This window comes from Patagioenas fasciata, chromosome 3 (assembly GCF_037038585.1).
Source record: "Patagioenas fasciata isolate bPatFas1 chromosome 3, bPatFas1.hap1, whole genome shotgun sequence".
NCBI lineage: Eukaryota > Metazoa > Chordata > Aves > Columbiformes > Columbidae > Patagioenas > Patagioenas fasciata.
In genome coordinates, this window is record NC_092522.1 from 11,030,242 (window position 1) to 11,048,678 (window position 18,437).

Sequence of the window (18,437 nt, forward strand, 5' to 3'; positions counted from 1 at the left end):
TCTTTTAAAAATTCTTTCAAATTTGACCAAGTTATCTTGTGTAATACTGCATTTCTTTCATTCTAGATCAGCTAGAGCTTTGGAAATCCTAGTTACTGTTTCTTTTCTAGCCAGCAGTGTCTGGTTTGGTGCACATCAGCAGTATTACAGGAGAGCTAACATGCTCCCTGGCTTGCTTGGCCATTGTTGAGCATTCCTTGTCTTGCTCTGGGTGAGCTGGGGCAGGATGTTGAAATGGCAAGTATGGGCTGCTTTCAGGTGCTCCTAGTGACCTTGATGCTGAATGTCTGCGTAGTTGGAGCACACTGAAATTAAATGAGTTGAGTGTGCCAGAACTTGGAGGTAGTGCTGTGGGAGAGAAAAAGTCCTGGCAATAAATGCTAGAGAAGAAGAGGTCTCATGCAGAAGTTCAGCTGGCTAATGCTGTCCTAAGGAGTTTCCTCTCCCTCCCTCTTTTATCCAGTGTCCTGAGTAGCTCTGGATGCTTGATGAAACCATGTTTTATCACTGGTGGGGTTCACTGTATCTTTCTGAGTATGAGTACCTTGTTAGCTTTTGTCTGATGAGTGAAAGTATTGCATGAAAGTCAATAGAATCTGTGCTTTGAATTATGTTTGCTTTATAGTAATTTCAAAGGTCTGGAGTGGAAAAGCTAGTCACAATAGTATTTCACAGACATATTTTAGCATGGAGCATGAAGGAAGAGCAAAGACTCCAAGAGCAAATATATTTTAAGAGTAAGATTAAGTGGAGATGCACTGAGAGTATAAGAACGAAGAGGAAAGGAAGCGGTTGACTATCCCATCAGACAAACACCATCTGCATGCTGCACTGAGCAAAGCAGGAGTGTGTGACTGTGTGCTGCTTGCATTATTGTGGATACATGTCCAGGAAGGTATCAAATCCTGAAGATAAAATCAACAAGCCATGCTGTTCTGGCATCCCATGTCTTGAAGGGCACTTGGTAGCCTGAATGCTTTTTTTAACACCATACTGGTCTGTAAGCTGCATTATGCACAAGAGTGTGTGTGTGTGTACATGTATGGGCTTGGTTCTCCAAACCAAGAGTGTCTACACTTTGGTTTTGAATGTTTAAGGTTAATTTGAAAGTTAACCTAAATTGTGCGTTACTTCTACTCTGTGTAGTACTGGCAAGCTTCTTCTGGTGCATGAACAGTCAATTCTTAACGCTACTGCATACCTCGAAGTCATGTTAAACTTTTTTTGAGAATTTGTGGAATTACTAGTCTGACAGGAGCTTACAGATTTTTCTGGTGGTAAAGTTGGCAAGGGATCTTGTGATCTCCTAAAAGGCAGTATTTGGAGGCTCCATGTTATGGTGACTAAGCTGCTTAAATAGATGTTGCATATTCTGAAAGTTGTGTGTCAGGAACCACATCGTGTCCTACCTTAATCTTCCTCCCAACCTCAAAGCCTGCCTTTGTTTGGGAAGAGAGCACCTTTTTGTATGTTGAGGTGTCCTTGGCTGCATGCAATTACTTCGTTTGTACCTGTCTGCAGTATTGGGAAGGAGGCTGTGATGATGTTTTTCTTGGTGTGTGACATTGTCTGGTGTGCTCCACAAACCTGGAAGTCATTGTTATAAACCTTTTCAGAAGACAGATTTAGAGGAAAGAAGTGCAGAATGGCAGAGGGGACGGCTGGGTCTCTGCTGTGCTGTTGTAGTTATCTCAAGCTGTTTCTCTAGCATATGAACTTGTGACCAGAATGTGATGGTTCCAGTTGTGTTTGTTTCTGGAGGTGAGATGATTTGTGTTGTAGAAGTGCTGATAAATATATGCAGTTGTCTTACCAGCTGCTGCTTTGAACTAGTCATAGTAGGAACAGATTGTTCAGTATAACTAATAAAAAGCTGTTTCTGATGAGTTTTTAAGATTTCATGTGGAAACACTGAACAAATCTAGTGTTGCATTCAACATTCTTGAAATGTTGTAGAGTGAAATGGTGCCTCTTCTCGTGATGCTGTATTAAGGCTGAGGGTGCTTTTTCTTTAAAAAACAAACAGTTTTCCTCTTGTCTCAGGGTATCAATATACACCTTTGTAGACCTAGAATTAAATTTTGGCACGTGTAGTATATAATCTGCCACTCTGTTGTGCTCTTGCTTGGTCCCTCCCCTCTCTTTGGTGTAGGGCTTCTCTTTTATCTGGGCAATTGAATGGCTGTCTTTGAGGCCTCTCATTGTCTGAGCTTTTGTTTTCTATAGTGTCTTTCAGTGCTAAGAACAATAAGAAAAATACCATTAACCTAAATTTGGCACTTATCAGCATATTGTTCCCCATGCTTTTCTTCTGTTTACCTATGGATTTTTCAGAGAGTCACGTTTCTGCCTTGCTGTTACCTTAGGTGTTAAGTTGCAGACAGTAAATGGTTCTGTTGATCCTGGCTGTTTTGTTTGCTGTGCTTGCCATATGCTCTGCAGACTAACACAACTGTGTACCCTGTTCCTGTTGATGACATGGATCTTCACTTAGCTCAGAGCACTTAGGCACAGTAATAAAAGGCTAGATAGTGAATTAGAAATGGAATCTCCTCTTCTGATCCTCTTTTGTTTTGTGTTTTTTGTTTTTTTTTTTTTTCCTTTTTTGTGGGATTTTTCCACACTAGGAAGTTAATACCCAGGAGGGAAAGGTATGAGTTGTTTTTTTTTTTTACAGCACTTATCTACTTCGTGTCTCTTTGCAGGTGCTCTGCTGCTGTCCAAAGGCTGCTGGGGTTGTCCTGGCTTTTTCCCACTTCCACACTGCTGCTGCTGTTGGCATCAAACGGGATGCAGCCACATGGGAAAGAGTAGCTTTCATGAGCCCGGTGCCCCCAAAAGTGTCTCTGAGTCCTGCATCATTGTGGGGAATAAACAAGGCACTTGCAGATGTCTGTCTCCTCAGTGTTTCTTTCTCACTCACATTCCCCTGCTGCCATTGCTAACTCTGGTTTCTGTCACTGGCAGTCATGTTGCTTCTGTGTCTGACTTTCAATGGAAAGCTTTCACATTATTTCAAGCAATGCTTTAATTAACCCCTAGGAATGTATGGAGTTAACAGCCAGGGACTCCTGTTTCTTTAAGCCTCTGTAATGCCTCAGCAATACCTTTCCCACCACTAGAGGAAGCAGCCAGGGCGTAGCTTTGAGAACCATGTGGATTATGGACACTAAAAGGGAGGAGATCCAAGAAAGAAGTTCTTCCTTGGAAGAGTAGCTATTCTAGCTTTTATCTACTGGTGAGAAATACTTGCAATTTTTGGTTTGGGGGATGAGCTCAGCACTTACACTGTTGCCTTGCAAAACATGTCCATGAATGTTGGCATTGCACACAGGAGTGACTCAGCTATTCTTTCTGATAGGGATTTATGAATGCAAGAAACCCAAGACCAGGGCGTCATGGGCGAACTGGAGAACAATCATCCGTCTTTCCTTTGGTTGTTCTGTGTTCCAATCTACCATAAGGTGGTTGTATGTGATTTTTCTTTCCTGCGTGTTTTGATGGCCAGGAATGACCAGGGCAGTCCCAGATTTTGTGCTCTCCACAATGTCTTTCTGTGGCCTCACATGGTACATCTGTCTTACCAGTGAAGATTACTAAGTGAAAACAGAATTTAGTGTCCGTAACAGAAGATACCTTTGAATCCTTCAGTCCACTGTCTATTCTTGGAAAGCACCTTTTATGAAGGTATAGTGAGTCAAACTGAATTGATTCTTGTAGTAAGAGACATCTAAAGAACGTCCCTCGGACCCCTGACACAAAAAATATCCATAGGTATTTTTGAGGAAAAGGGCTTATTTGAGAAGGTGCTTACCCACAGCATGGACTCCACTCTGCCTATCTTTCATTAAAGCACTAGAGTTTCACTGCATTTTTTGTGAAAGAAATTGAGAGATATCCCTAGGGCTTTTGCTTTGAGGGTTTGTGTGTGTGTGTGTGTTAATTCCTCTGCTCTGAAAAAGAAGTGGAGAAGAAGTGAAAATGAGGAAGAAATAAAAACCTACATCTGTTTTCTCTCTACTCTCAGTAAAAGTATACTTCATTTTTTCTACTTTTCTCTATTTTTTCTACTTTCAATAAAAATATATTTTCATAGTAGATCTTGGACAAAAATCAGTGTGCATGTTTCATTAATGCTGTTTCTATTCCTCCAATAAACCCTGGAATAATTTGGGTTTTTCATTAGTTACTATTTTGACAGTGTAGTATCACATAGAGAGTAAATCGTATTCTTTATTTGACTTGTACTTTTCATAATACAGAGCATGTTATATTGTGCTTTATAGTGTTTGAGTCCTGACTTTTCTAGGTGCTCTTTTCGAATCTTACAGCTAATGAACGGTTTTGTTCACTTTTTAGACGAGACAAGCTATGGATTTGTATGGAGTTTTGTGGAGGTGGCTCTCTACAGGATATTTATCATGGTATGTCAAGACTGAAATTCCTTAAAATCTAAGTAAAGCTTATTTTCAAAAATTGAGATTATAGTGTTTTAGAATCAGAAGAGGAACCCTAAATTTAGTATCCATGATAACCCAATGAAAGTAAATTTTAGCTTATGTGTTTACATAATTGGTTGGGATTTGGTTTGGGTTTTTTAAGCAAAATTGTCTATACTGGGTTTTTTTGGGCAGCAGAAGTTATTTCCTTCCTTCAGTAGCTCATACACCCATCACTACTTTTCCAAGGGTATAGCATTATCTGATGTTGCATTGTAAAAAATGAAATATGTATATACTTATGTGCTGTCTTACTTCATTGCCATTTTGTTTCTGAGCTTTTGAACTTTGCTGTAGTGTAATCTATACCACTGCATACAGATACCAAGATAAATGCATTGATTAGTATGGGTGCCCTTGTCCTTTGTGTTCTTTTGTATGTTTGTGTTCTTTTGCATGTTTGTATAGCACCAGTGGTACAAGGGTCTTTTTTTTAATGCTGAATTCATGACATGAAAAGCAAAGGTGGCCTATATATTTGCTTTAGGCTTAGGTACAATGAGTGATCAAAGAAATGAGGGATGTGTGTGAATCTGTTGCATAAAGAGAGGATCAGTCAAGTGACCGCTAGTTTTCAAGAGACAAAATTAGTTTTGAAGGATTTCACTGCTCTGGAATTAAGACTTCCTTAGGAAAAGATAACGCCGTTGGTGAGTAATGGCTCTGTGGTTCTCAAGGGAAGTTTTTCAGACAGGAAATCCATCCATATTCTAAATTCTGAAGATTTTATATGTTAAAATCTTCACATTCTTCTCTTATGTGTAAACAGTGTGTATACCTTTTTACATTTACCTTGGGTGCAGATCAAACATGTCACCAATTCACAAATTTGCACTCTGCTTATGGGGTGATTATTTGAGCATGGCCTGATCCTTTACGCCTTTGCTCATGTTGATAAAAACTTTGTGTCTAGTAGGCTTTGTTATGTGGAACACCTGTAGAGTAGGAAATGAGCTCATGCCACGCAAATACCTGAACAGATGTAGAGAAGTTTCCTGTTGCAGCTGATTTTTGGCTTTTCTGCCAGTAGTTGCAGGGAACGGTTCTGTTGTGATCTTAATTACATTCCAAAGGGTCTTACTGTGGCTGAACTATAGGTCTCTGTAATCTTAAGTCATTTAATTTAATCAGAGTTAAAATTCTCAAAATAAACATACCTGCCTAGAAATATGTACTGTGAGTGGTAAAACATTTAGTTTTATGTGGGTTTGGAGCTTTTCTTTCAGTAGAGGGAAGGTGGATTTAGACCTCTTTCGAAGACATATATTGCATGATACTCATTTATATTATGGTGTGAGTTTTGTAGAAGCTAAGCAGTTAGGTGCTTAAATCTTGTTTCATTTTTAACTCCCTACTCCTTCAGTTTCCTTTGGGAAACATCATCCAACTTTTCTGTTTGTTTTCTCTGCAAAACCTGAGAAGCTTGCAGGGAGGTCTGCATTTCCCGATCTGAAAACCCTTTAATTTTATGGTCAAAGTCCAGTGACTGGGGTACAACTCACAGGCCATTCCTTGCTTGCTCTTCAGTGTTTGATTTATGTATTTATTGAGAATTTAATTGCTTTCCTTTAAGAGATGTGGGTGAAGTGGGACCCTGGAGGGAGAGGAAGACAACTCCTTCCCTTGGGAATCTGCTCAGCCTGCTTAAAGGGAGAGCTTGAGAAGGTGCATGGTGTGGCAGGCCCAGAAACAACAGTGCTGGTAGCTCATGCAGGAAAGAGTTGAGAAGCTGCAGAGAGAGATGGAATGGCTGCAGAAAACGGGACAGTGGGAAGGATGGAAGGAGAGAGCAGGCTGCAAAATGAGGCTCAAAGGGGACAGAGCAGAGGTTGCTGCAGCTTTGAGTCACTGAGTTGGAAGTCCAGCCCTGCATAGGACACAATGCATTGGTGCAGGGAAAAGAGTTGTGCTTAAGTCACTGTTTCTGCTTCTTTTTCTTCTTCCTGTTAATTACTTTGAGATGTATTTATGGAGGGATTTACCCTGTTTCCCTGAAAATAAGCCCTAGCATGATTTTTCAGGATTTTTGAGGATGCTCAAGATAATAAGCCCTACTCCAAAAATAAGCCCTAATTATGGTTCATTAGAAAAGTCAATTTAAATAGTGTCCAGGCAGCTATACATGTAAAAAAGTAATAAGTTTTAGAGAAAAAAAATAGTATAAGACCCTGTCTTATTTTTAGGGAAAGTAAGTAGTAGTAGTAGTTTCCATTCCAATGGCACTAGACATTTTTGAGTTTAAAAAATGTTTGGTGGTCTTTGGGCTGCTGGGGGAAAGTCTAAGCACGTTTACTTTGAGACTTCTAGTGTAAGATCCTGTCAGTGTGAATGGAAGTGATTGAGATATGTGTTAGGAGTGTTAGGTATCTTACCTGATTTTGAGTATTTTATTTTTTTTTCCTTCCATTTCAGTGACTGGACCACTATCAGAACACCAGATTGCCTATGTTAGCAGAGAAACACTACAGGTAGTGTGTTCTCAGGTTCTTGTGGTTGACTTTTACATTAAAAGTATTAAAAGCTAAAAATGAAAGCTACAAATAAATGTGATGCCATGGAAGTACAGTGTTCGGATGGGTTAGCATTTTTTCAGACTTTTGGGGAGGTCCTGTATTATAGCCTTGAACTGATTTGTGTAATTGCATAATTTAAAATCATCTTTAATCATTTTAAGAAAACTTTCATCATCTTTCCGTTGTTAATTTTTTTAAGGGGGGAAGCAACATATTTATTAATCTGTATTTGTGAAACAAATTAGTTATTTCAAGTTTGAAGGAAAATGTAAAGACTTTTGCATATCTGATAGTTGATCTGTGCCAATAAGAAAAAATTGTCTGTGAGCTTGAGATGTTCAAGTTAAGGTCACCAGCCTCTTGTGAGTATAATAGCTTCCATTTTTCTTGCCTAAATGAAAGGTTTAGTTCACCAATAAAACTGCTTTTTTGGTGGATGGCTTGCTTCCATGTGAGAGAGCAGTTCTTGGCTTCTAGTGAATGCATATCTGTTGAATGCCATCAGTTGAGAGCTGCTTCCTCTCACTCTCTCAAGATAGCTTAGTCCCTGAGCCAGCTCCCTTGTGTGCTACTTACCATCTCCCTGTGCTGTGCCAAAGATTGCTGACTTCTGCCTTGGAGAACATGGCTTTTTTTTTCTTTACAGTGAAGTCTTGTGTGACATCTGGGAGTGTTTTGGTTTTTGAACCTTTAAACCCTTTTGTTCTTATAGAATCATAGAATGGTTTGGGTTGGAAGGAACCCTCAAAGCTCATCTAGTCCACCCCCCCCTGCAATGAGCAGGGACATCTTCAACCAGATCAGGTTGCTCAGAGCCCTGTGCAGCCAAGCCTTGAATGTCCTCATGGATGGGGCATCCACCACCTCTCTGGGCAACCTGGGCCAGTGTTTCACCACCGTCATTGGAAAAAATGTCTTCCTTGTATCTAGTCTAAATCTCCCCTCAGTTTAAACCTTCAGTTTAAAACTGTTACCCCTTGTCCTATCACAACAGGCCCTGCTAGAAAGTCTGTCCTCATCTTTCCTATAGGCCCCTTTTAAGTACTGAAAGGCCACAATAAGATCTCCCTGGAGCCTCCTCTTCTCCAGGCTCAACAACCCCAACTCTCTCAGCCTCTTCTCACAGCAGAACTGTTCCAGCCCTCTGATCATCTTGGTGGCCTCCTCTGGCCCCTCTCCAACAGGTCCATGTCTTTCCTCTACTGAGGGCTCCAGAGCTGGACACAGGACTCCAGGTGGGGTCTCACCAGAGTGGAGTATATGGGCAGACCTGCAGGGTTCCCTCAACCTGCTGGCCACGCTCCTTTTTATGCATCCCAAGATACGACTGACCTTCTGACCTGCAAGTGCACATTGCTGGCTCATGTCCAAGTTTTCATCCACCAGTACCCCCAAGTCCTCTTCAGGGCTGCTCTCAATCAATCCTTTTATCCCCCAGCCTGTATTGATACTGGGGGTTGCCCTGAGCCAGGTGCAGGACCTTGCACTTGGCCTCATGAGATTCATGTGGCCCCACTTCTCAAGCCTGTCCAGGTCCCTCTGGATGGCATCCCATCCCTCAGACATGTCAGCTGCCCCACTCACCTGGGTATCATCTGCAAACTTGCTGAGGGTGCACTTGATCCCACTGTCATGGCATTGATGAAGATAATAAATAGTACACAGTATGGACCCCTGAGGGACACCACTTGTCACTGGTGTCCATCCAGGCACTGGGCCATTGACCACTACCCTCTGGATATGAACATCCAGCTACTTTCTTATCCACCAAACAGTCCATCCATTAAATCCATAATCTTGGAGCATGGAGAAGTGTTTCAATAGTCTCGAATGGAATTTATGAAATCCTTGTTTATTGTGTAGGAAGATTTCTTGGTTAATACATATGAATTCCTTGTGAGAAGGAAGCTTACTACTCTGTAGATGTTTTCCAAGTATTATCCATACACTCATTTTCTGTATATTTTAAAGTTGTCTGTAAATACACGCTTATAACACTCTGACCAAATATTATGTATATAGTTTCTGATATCTTGCTGTAGCTTATAATGCAGCAGTTACTCTTCCTAGTAAAAATTCTGTGAATGTAGGCCATCTGTCCATCCATAAAAGTAATTTGGCCAATGTTAATTTTACCATCAATCTGGAGTTTCACTTGAGTACCTAAAGTTAGTGTTTGACCTCCATATTTAGAAGACCATTAAATGATGTGTTTTCAAAAAACATTCTCAGTTCTGATTGGAATCAGTGAGTCTGATCCCAAAAATATAGGTCCTTCAAATATGACCTTCAAAGTACCTGCCTCCAGTCATTCAGTTTCAGAAATAGTGACCTCAGGTTCTTCCAGGACTGTGGTAAAAATTAGTGAGTTGTTGAGCTTTCTGCGCCAGTAACATTCAGAGATTTAAATGTGAAGAGCGTACATAAGACTCTTCCAGCTAATGCCAGTTGTTGCAGCAGTTGGGTAGATGCTTTGGTTAATTACGCTCTGTACCAAAAGCAAATCAAGTCCAGTTTTTGGGTCTGCATGCATGCCTACGGTGAGGACTCTGAAAAGCCATTGGAACAACTGGGTATTATTAATCGTTTCCCCCAGAGAAACAGGTTAAGATGTCTGTGAGTAGGGTTCTTTTTCTTTTTTAGTTTATTTAAAGGAGTTAAATTTTGTATCTGATTAGCACTTCAGCTACATTGCATGCAGGTTTTCATGAACTGGCAAAAAAGTACCCCAAAACTGTATCTTCAGTGGTACTGTTGTCTATCTGTACAATGTTGTTCACTTGAAAATCTCTAGTACCAGGTCATGTAAGTTGTTGCTTCCTTGATTTTCCAGTTGTTATATTTAGGACCATCCATGAAAAAGCAGATAATTGAACACAATACGAATTTATTGTTGTGATAAACTCCATACTGTCTTGCATGAACTCGCAAAAAGAAAAAATTCTGTCCTGACTTGGGTATCTCCCATGCTAATGTCTTTATGGAGGTTCATGACTACAGAGCAGGGAAGATGTTTACGTGGCTTTTTACCCCTGGAAGAGAATTTTAGTCAAAAGCTTTGATACTTTTGTTGAGACCCAGAAAGACAACCTAATGCTTCTGCAGAAAAACATTAATTAAAGTTGAACTGCTGTGTTAGAGCCAAAGTGCTGCCTGCTAGCGTGCTTCTGAACTTAATTGTGTAATGAGCTAGGAGATAACTGCACTAGGTATCCAGTCATCTGACTGCTGAATAAAAGACTGTTAGGCAATTTAAATGTAATTAACTTGGTCTAAAAAGTGACGATTACCATGTCCAGAGGAAAACCTGATCGGGGGATGCTTTTCTTGGAATACATATGGTAACTGATTTTTTTTCCATCAGTCCTGTGTTTTAGGTATTATGATACCACATATATTGAATTTGCAAATGCAGTTTGGATACAGTTAAGTATAAGAATGTTCTTCAGTCAGTGGGTCATGTAGATGATTGGATTGGATGCTAAATATGTCTTGTAATTAAATAAGAAACATATATAATGAAAAAATATTGAACTTAATTATTATCTAAATATTTTTACAGGGACTATATTATCTTCACAGTAAAGGAAAAATGCACAGAGATATAAAGGTAAGCAAAAACTGGAGGCAATTTTTTGTTTTTATAACAGGCTACATCATCTCTGATGGGTCTTTACTGTTTTGTATCAATTTTGGGGATATTTTTAAATATGTAAGCTCTTTATTAGAATAAATTAAAATTTTATGCAAAGGAAAGAGAAAAATCTTTCTTTTAAATGCATGCATGAAAATAGTTTGTCCTTTTAATTGGAGGCAAACATAGTATTTATATAGACCAGTGCTGTAAACTCCAGGCATCAGCTAATGTCCAGAGCAACATGTGTTCAGATGACTGTAAGGATGTGTCTGTGCAAAAGGAGAGGTTTGGTTTTTCACACACTTTTTCAAGGAGCTTGTTGTGCCCTTCTCTTTGAACCAGTTAGTGGGCAGAGGTGTTGCTTTGGCTTCTTTTTTCTTGGTAAACAGGTTGCAGGGCAGTGGCTGTTGTTCTACGTGGTTCTTGGAGACTATTTCTGCCCCCTTCCTCACATGTTAAAATTAGAGAGGATACCGCAAATCAGGCTCTTCACATTGAGTTATTTAAACCATAATCTCAACAAATCTGTATCAAAGGTTGCTTGTTCAGTCTCTTACACTCTCTGTTATAGTTTCCTTCTAGTGCTTCCTGTTGACTTTTTGTCCCTGAAATTTTACTACCTACTTTTTGATTTTTCGAAACTCTTCCTTGTTCAGACTGCAGCTTAAACTTGGCAGGCTTCCTCCTGGAAATTTGACAGTAAATGATCATATTCCTTTGTGTCTTGTAGTGGATTGGTTTTGTTTGGTGGTTTTGTGTTTCCTTTTTCAGACAAGGAATGCGATGTACATAGTAACTTCAACTATAGATGCCTTAACACAGCCTGATTCCAGGCTGTTCGTGTAGACTGCAGAATAATATTTGGGTTTTGAGCAATCGTAAAAGTAATTTCTGAAAGAGAGATTACCTTGGACACAAAAATTAAACGTTTTTCGTTATACTTTGTAGAATGCAAAATGATGCTTGTAAGGACTCTGTGCATAGATACTTGTTTCTGAACAGAACTGTGCTGATAAGAAAAGCTTACAGTGCTTATGGAGATAATTTTATTGTTTTTAAAGTCATTCTCATGAGCATGGAAAAATAGTATGTTAGTCTCCTGGTTGTTGACCTGTGTTTAGCCAGCTCCAACCTTCACTCTACACAACCTTTACCTGGTTTCAGTCTTCAGATCAAGTTCTCTTTTATGCCATGATTTTATGGTACTGACTACCACGTCGGGTTAGTTTTGATTGTTGAACTGGAGTGAGTGGTACATACAGCCACACAACAGGGAACTCTTCAAATTGAGCTCTAACAGAATCTCATTTGCGTAAGGACAGAAATAGTTTTGCTAAACACTTGAATATCAAGGCAGGTCCTTGAGGGTATAATTATTGTGGTTCCCAAACAGGACAAAACCTCCACATGAAAAGAAAATCAAATTACTTCCGCTTTGACCTTTGGAGTTCCTGTTTCCATTCAGTCAGTGGAACTAGAAAAAAGAATTAATCAGCATAGACAAATCATCGTATTCTGCTTTTTGAGATGGTTTTGTATACAGTGGAAACTCAGTAGTACCATAGGCTGAGAAATGCTAAACTAAAAATGAATGAGAAACCTTATATATCCAAGTTTCTTTATATAACAGAATAGTGAGTTTCTAATTTCACACACGTTTCCTTGGTAAAGTTGCAGATTTCTTGATCACACAGTCCTTGGTTTGTCTAAGGCCCCTAGTTTGCCATAAGATCTGACTTTTGTTTTTTTTTAATGTGGTATTGGAGGAATCTGCGTGGATTAATTCGAGTATGCTTACTTTTTAAGGGAGCAAACATTCTTTTAACGGATAATGGACATGTAAAATTAGGTGAGTTAATGCAATTTAGTTTTATTAACAGTTTTTCATGTGCCCTAAAAAGCAATCTTCTGTATCTTGTTTAATGATATAATGGCTCATGTAAGGAATTAGTGAATGTCAGAATTCTTTTTCTTGTACTGGTAATATCTAACTGCACCATCCAATTAGTGTCTGAAGAGTAATTGGCGTAGTTTTGAAACACTAAGGTAAAAGGCTTTCTGATGTGGTAAGGGGGAAGTGAAAGTCAAATCAAACTTTTTTATAAATTTTTAATAAAATTTCCCATCCAGGGTGTTTAAATGTGAAAAGGACCTTTTAAAGTTATCTGAAAGAATCTCTTGGATAATACTAAATGATGTATTTAATCATCTTGGAACACTGTTAGGACTTGTGTGCTGCGTTGTTTTTTCTTGTGTTGATGGAGGCATGTTTGTGTGTAGCCTGTGTATTTGGCAGGCGACTGATAGGAGCTGAACCTATGGTATCTGTGATACACCAAGTTCCCTTTATTTGCTTTTGTTATTTATTTTTTGTTAAATATTTCCAGTATGTTTAAGAAACTCTTACAGTGGGGAGACCAGACTTGTGTTCATTAACAATTAATTCCATCAAATAAGTTATTAACTGCTGTTTTCATTTGTTTGGTTTTTAATAGCTGATTTTGGAGTATCTGCACAGATAACGGCTACAATTGCCAAAAGGAAATCATTCATTGGCACCCCATATTGGTAACAATGTTTTGTTATTAATATAATAATAATAAAAATACTGTTGAAAAACTTTGATAACAGCATGCCATGTTGCTTTCTGGGTAGACTAATCACCAAAGGCTTTGTTACTGATTAGTGATTGTCTGTGTTACTTATACTAAATCCCAAATGAACTGAGTATCAGAGAAAATGCTCTAATGCTCTGTAAAATTGGAAAGCTTTCTGTGCTGCTATCACTGTTGACTAATGTACCTCAATTTAGTCAAACTTAGAAACTATCAACAATTCTACTTGTTATTAAATCTGATCTTAAGTATTTTTTTTCTTCCGGGATTATTCCATTTTGGTATTTCATGTTTATTTCCCTCCACCCTAGATAAGTCTTTTTTGCAACTCCTCAGCTGATAATGAGTTTCATTTGTTTGTCTCCACAGATTCTTTTGCTGCTTCTGAAATGTTTCCTCTAAGCTATTTTTTTTTTTTTTTTGTTCCTTGTTTGCCTAAACTGATGGAATTCAAAGAAACATTTCTATTATATCTGTACTGTTTCTTTATTCTTCCCTCAGTAGACTAGTTTGCATAATTTATCTTTTCTGAAGTTAAGCCATTTTATTTTCTTCTCTTTGTACTGGAAGTGGTTGTTCCCTTTCACTTTGGGGTAAATCACACACGGTCTTCGCTATAAAATAGCACATTTGTTGTATGTTTTCCCAGAAAAATATTCAAAATTCTCTTGTCTGACAGCTTAGTAGCAACACGTTTAAAATGTGTACAATGGAAAAAACCCTCTACTTTCAAGTATTCAGCCTTGAAATAGTCAGGCACAGCATTTGTAGCATTCTTCTGCAGTGTAAATCATGGATTCAGTTCCCTTTCAGAATAACATAAACACCCATCAGTCATGATTGTGTAATTGGTTTGTGTCTCTTTCCTAAGATGTCTGGGTGACTTCAGTCCTGGCCTGTATCACTGTAACTTCCCATTTGTGCCAGGCTTCTCAAATGACATGTCATAACTTTAAACAATAACTTTGAAAGCATTACATAGGTTAAATGCTGATGAAAAGCATCAGTTTTTCTTTGTAAAGCTTCTCAGAGATTTGAGAGGAAAAGCAAGGAAGCAAAATTGTTGAGGTGGTGGAGAAGAAAATTTAGCTGGAGACAGGCGGTGTGAAGATTTTAGTGATTATTAGGAGTATCTGGGCAGGTGATGCTTGGATGGGAAAGAAATGAAGGGCAAAACTGCTGTGCACCATCTTTAGCTCTAGTAACCCTGCTCTTTGCTCTTGTGCTCCTCCCCGTGTCTTTCTGAAATTCATCTGTGTTCCCCTTCTACCTTGATAACTCCCTCCTTTTTAATTTGAAGCAATTGGGCTTTTTTAATTAATTCCTGAAGAAATTTATGTAAATATAATTTAACTATGCAAACATCGAAATAACTTTTACCACCAAACCTGATGATGTTTTCAGATCTACAGATAAGGATGTCTGAATTTAAATTGTGCATCATTAGAGATGCCACCTGCTGCTTTACTGCAGCACTCATGTGGTGACATTCATCTATCTTGCCTATACTGAGTTAAATCTCTAGTTCCACTGCTACTTTCCAAGTTGTTTGGACTGATAAAGTTCAAAGCTAAAACATACTAACTTGTTTGCCATCTGATATGACTATGTAGGACAATCAAATTAATACCTTTGGCCATTCAAAACCTGTGACAGTTCATAGCAAATAATTTTCTTGAGGTATTCCTATTTATGTGTCGGTTATGTCTGTTAATTTTTGTCACCTGAGGATGAGAAACTATTTTGTTAACTTAGATGGGGTCTTCTGACATTAGTGAGGCAGACTGCGAACAAGGAGTGCAGAAGTGACAACATACCTTCAGGTCTCCTGCTTTCAGGATACAAGAAAGCTGACATTTTGTTACCTTTTTTTGTTAGAATTATTCTATTCAAAGTCAGTTGATCACTTTTGAGGGCAATGTGTGAACTTGGATTTTACTGTAGTTGAGTAATGATACCTTTAGGTACTTCGTTGGTTGAGTTGGTAGGTCATTGTGTGCCTGCAGAGAAGTCTAAAACAGATTGATTTCATCCACTGACTGCTGAATAGCTGTTTGGGACACTACCTGTTAGTTACTAGATGATGATTGAGTGAAACTTCTTGTATATATTAGCTTTTTACACACACATATCTATGTGTATATATGTATATGTTGTGATCTTATAGACAGAGAGCTTTCGGGAAAAGAGTAGAAAACTGCTGTATACAGAACAATGTTTGATTTGTGATGAGAATTTTATCTCAAAATGTCTTTTATCCTTTAGGATGGCACCAGAAGTTGCTGCAGTAGAAAGAAAAGGTGGCTATAACCAGCTCTGTGATCTGTGGGCAGTTGGAATAACTGCTATAGAGCTTGCTGAACTTCAGCCTCCAATGTTTGACCTGCATCCAATGAGGTTGGTAAGAGGTTAAAGCTCAGTATGTAAATAATCCACTTGGAGCAGTGGCTACGTGTACTTTTTTGTGGTGTTTGGGGGTACTGCAAAGATATTGGGTTGTAAGTGTTCTGAATGTACACAATAGAAATTCCACCAACTCTTTTTGGTGCATAAATGTGTAATGATGGAATTCTTCCTGCCAACTAAATAATGTATTTAATAATTAATCTAATGCATGCATTGCAATGTAAACCACAGAAATACTGTTGTTTTTTTTGCAGAGCGCTTTTTCTAATGACGAAAAGCAACTTCCAACCTCCTAAATTAAAGGACAAAATGAAATGGTAAGTACTCTTCTGTTTCAGTGGGTAATGCTCACGTATTTCACTGGGCAATTGATTCTAATGTTTAATTTTAATGTTTAATTCTAATTCTAATTCTAATTCTAATTGATTCTAATTCACTTCCTTTTACAGGTCAAATAGTTTCCATCATTTTGTGAAAATGGCACTTACAAAAAATCCTAAAAAAAGACCTACAGCTGAAAAATTACTACAGGTATAAATTTATGTATGGGATTTTTGTAAGTTATAAAATTAAAATATACTTAATATGAGTGGTTGCAATTTTAATATATGTTTTTCCTTCTGTCTTTCAGCATCCTTTTGTTACCCAGCCATTAAATCGAAGTCTTGCTATTGAACTTTTGGATAAAATGAATAATCCTGATCATTCCACTTACCATGATTTTGATGACGACGATCCTGAGGTAGGAATATGTTTTAATTGTAGAATGAGATTAAGTTTTCATTTGCTGACAAAACTAAATTGTTATGATTTATTGATCCATAGAATGTTTTGTGATCTGGGAATAGTTTCAAGGGTTACTTTTACTTCTGGTTGTGCTACTCTGTCACATGTACAATCACTTACCAAAATTCACTGCATTTGAGGGAGAGAAGCTCGAAGAAAAAGAGGTGTAAACACTTTTTTTTTTATTGTCATCGTTCAATAATTTTGCAACAGTAAACGTGAACTGCTCTCCAGTCCTGAGTTTTGTCACGCATTTTGCTTTCTGTTTCTTTGTGGAATTATGTTTCCATTCATCTGCAAAGACAGGATTCATAAAAATGTTTTTATACCTCTGTAGAACTTGTTCTTTTGTTCCTGATTTACTTGCTTATGAGGAGAATGACCCTGTAGTTGTTTTGTCAAACGGTTTGCTGTGTGTTTCTTGCAGATTATGTTTTCTATCTTAGAATTCTTTCTCTGAAACTTGATTTCACTTACAGTTTTGTCAAAGACAAAGTTTCTACTATTCTGCTTTATCAACTGGGAAAAAAATATCATGCTTATGTAAGATGATAAACAGCACAGGACTGAAGTATTTCACAAATAAGAGCAAACAGATGTTCTGTTACTGCATCCTGTTTTTGCACTTAATGTATGCTAGTGAAGACTTACCGAATGTTTACAGTTCCCTAACTGATGATCTCTTTTAGGGGGAAAAAATTAGTCCTTTCAACACACATACCATTGGTTAATTGATTGCATACTTACGTGATGTTTGTGTTTTGTTTTGGTTGGTTTGTTTGTTTGTTTTAATGGATAAACTGCTCTTAAAGTGCCTTCAAAGGAAAATGAGCTTAAAAGAAGCAACTGCTTTAAGATGCTAATTTTCAGATTTTTGCAAGTTAAATGAGTTTTTACCTTCTGGAACAGCAAAGATGGGTTGACATGCACCTAGTTTGTCTTCCATAGAAGTTGAAATAAAGAAATGTGGAATGAAGCCAAAGTGAAACAGATCTTTTTTTGTTTTTTTTTGTATTGTGGAGTGCAGTATTTACATATTTCCTAAATGGGAGGGAAAGAGAAGAAGGCATAAGGATTGAATAGTCAATACTTTTACAAGCAATTGCAAGTAGTGGAGCACACTTAGTAAATTTTTCTGTTTGAAAAAAAAAAAAAATATCCTTTCAGTAAGAATTTTGACCTTCGTTTTGGGCCACTTACGTGGTGAATCTCTCTTCCTCTATGGAGTCACTTCAGTGCGTGGTTTTTTTTGACAGTTACTTGTAGCTTTCAAAATAGTGTTCATTCTCTTCTGTCCCTTCTGATTTAGCATTAAGAAGGCTCTTCTGTTGTCTAGTGTATTACTTAACAGTTATCTCATAATGAAGTGTGTTATCAGGGGAAAAAGCTGTGCCTTGTCTATGGAGAAAATGAAAACATCCTCACAGCGGTGATCAGAGAAAATGCGTATTTTCATCATTTATAAAGGAACTGACTGACTGACAGTATGGAGGACAGTCAAGCAGCTTGCATGTCTTTTGACAGGCATTCTTTCAGATGCTGGTTCATTTGTTGTTTATCTTATATATGCTGCTCCATTTGTGTGCTAGACATAATGATAATTCTTTATTATTGTTCATTGCATGGGCTTGAACTCTCTCCACTGAGCTTCAAACACAGCTGTGGTGCTGGATCATTTTCATTGGATAGGCAACTTAGATGTATCTTCTCATTTCTCCCCTAACCATGTTGACAGCTAACTTTCCATTGAGACATTTAATCCACCTGCAAAATGAGATTGACAGTGACACTTGGGAAAACATTGTGTTTTGTAATAAGCAAACCTGGAACCCACTTCTGTGAATAAAACAGGTGATAATGAATTATCTGATGCATCTTAAGCAAAGGTCTGTGTTTCAGGGGAAGAATCCTGCCACAGGCAAAGCAGTTGTTGGCATTGTGATCTTTCTTACAATTAGTTGAAGAGAATAGTAAGTGTACA

General features: G+C 38.1%; 1 protein-coding gene across 15 annotated transcripts in view; it reads left to right on the forward strand.

The window, feature by feature from the left end:
- MAP4K3 (mitogen-activated protein kinase kinase kinase kinase 3) overlaps positions 1–18,437 on the forward strand; it is a 91,418-nt gene that overhangs the window by 13,676 nt on the left and 59,305 nt on the right. For 10 of the 15 annotated variants that reach the window (XR_010651157.2, XM_065835002.2, XM_065835003.2 and 7 more), the window contains 9 exons: positions 4,360–4,424; positions 6,912–6,967; positions 10,575–10,622; positions 12,456–12,498; positions 13,145–13,217; positions 15,530–15,661; positions 15,925–15,987; positions 16,120–16,201; positions 16,302–16,412. Coding sequence is in view for 14 of the 15 variants with exons in the window: in XM_065835002.2 (XP_065691074.2) it covers positions 4,360–4,424; positions 6,912–6,967; positions 10,575–10,622; positions 12,456–12,498; positions 13,145–13,217; positions 15,530–15,661; positions 15,925–15,987; positions 16,120–16,201; positions 16,302–16,412 (673 nt within the window). In the remaining variant the exon portion in view is untranslated. Of the gene's footprint in view, positions 1–2,705; positions 3,465–3,572; positions 3,688–4,359; positions 4,425–6,911; positions 6,968–10,574; positions 10,623–12,455; positions 12,499–13,144; positions 13,218–15,529; positions 15,662–15,924; positions 15,988–16,119; positions 16,202–16,301; positions 16,413–18,437 lie in introns of those variants that run through there. The other 5 variants (XM_071805776.1, XM_071805777.1, XM_071805772.1 and 2 more) reach the window with 4 other exon arrangements.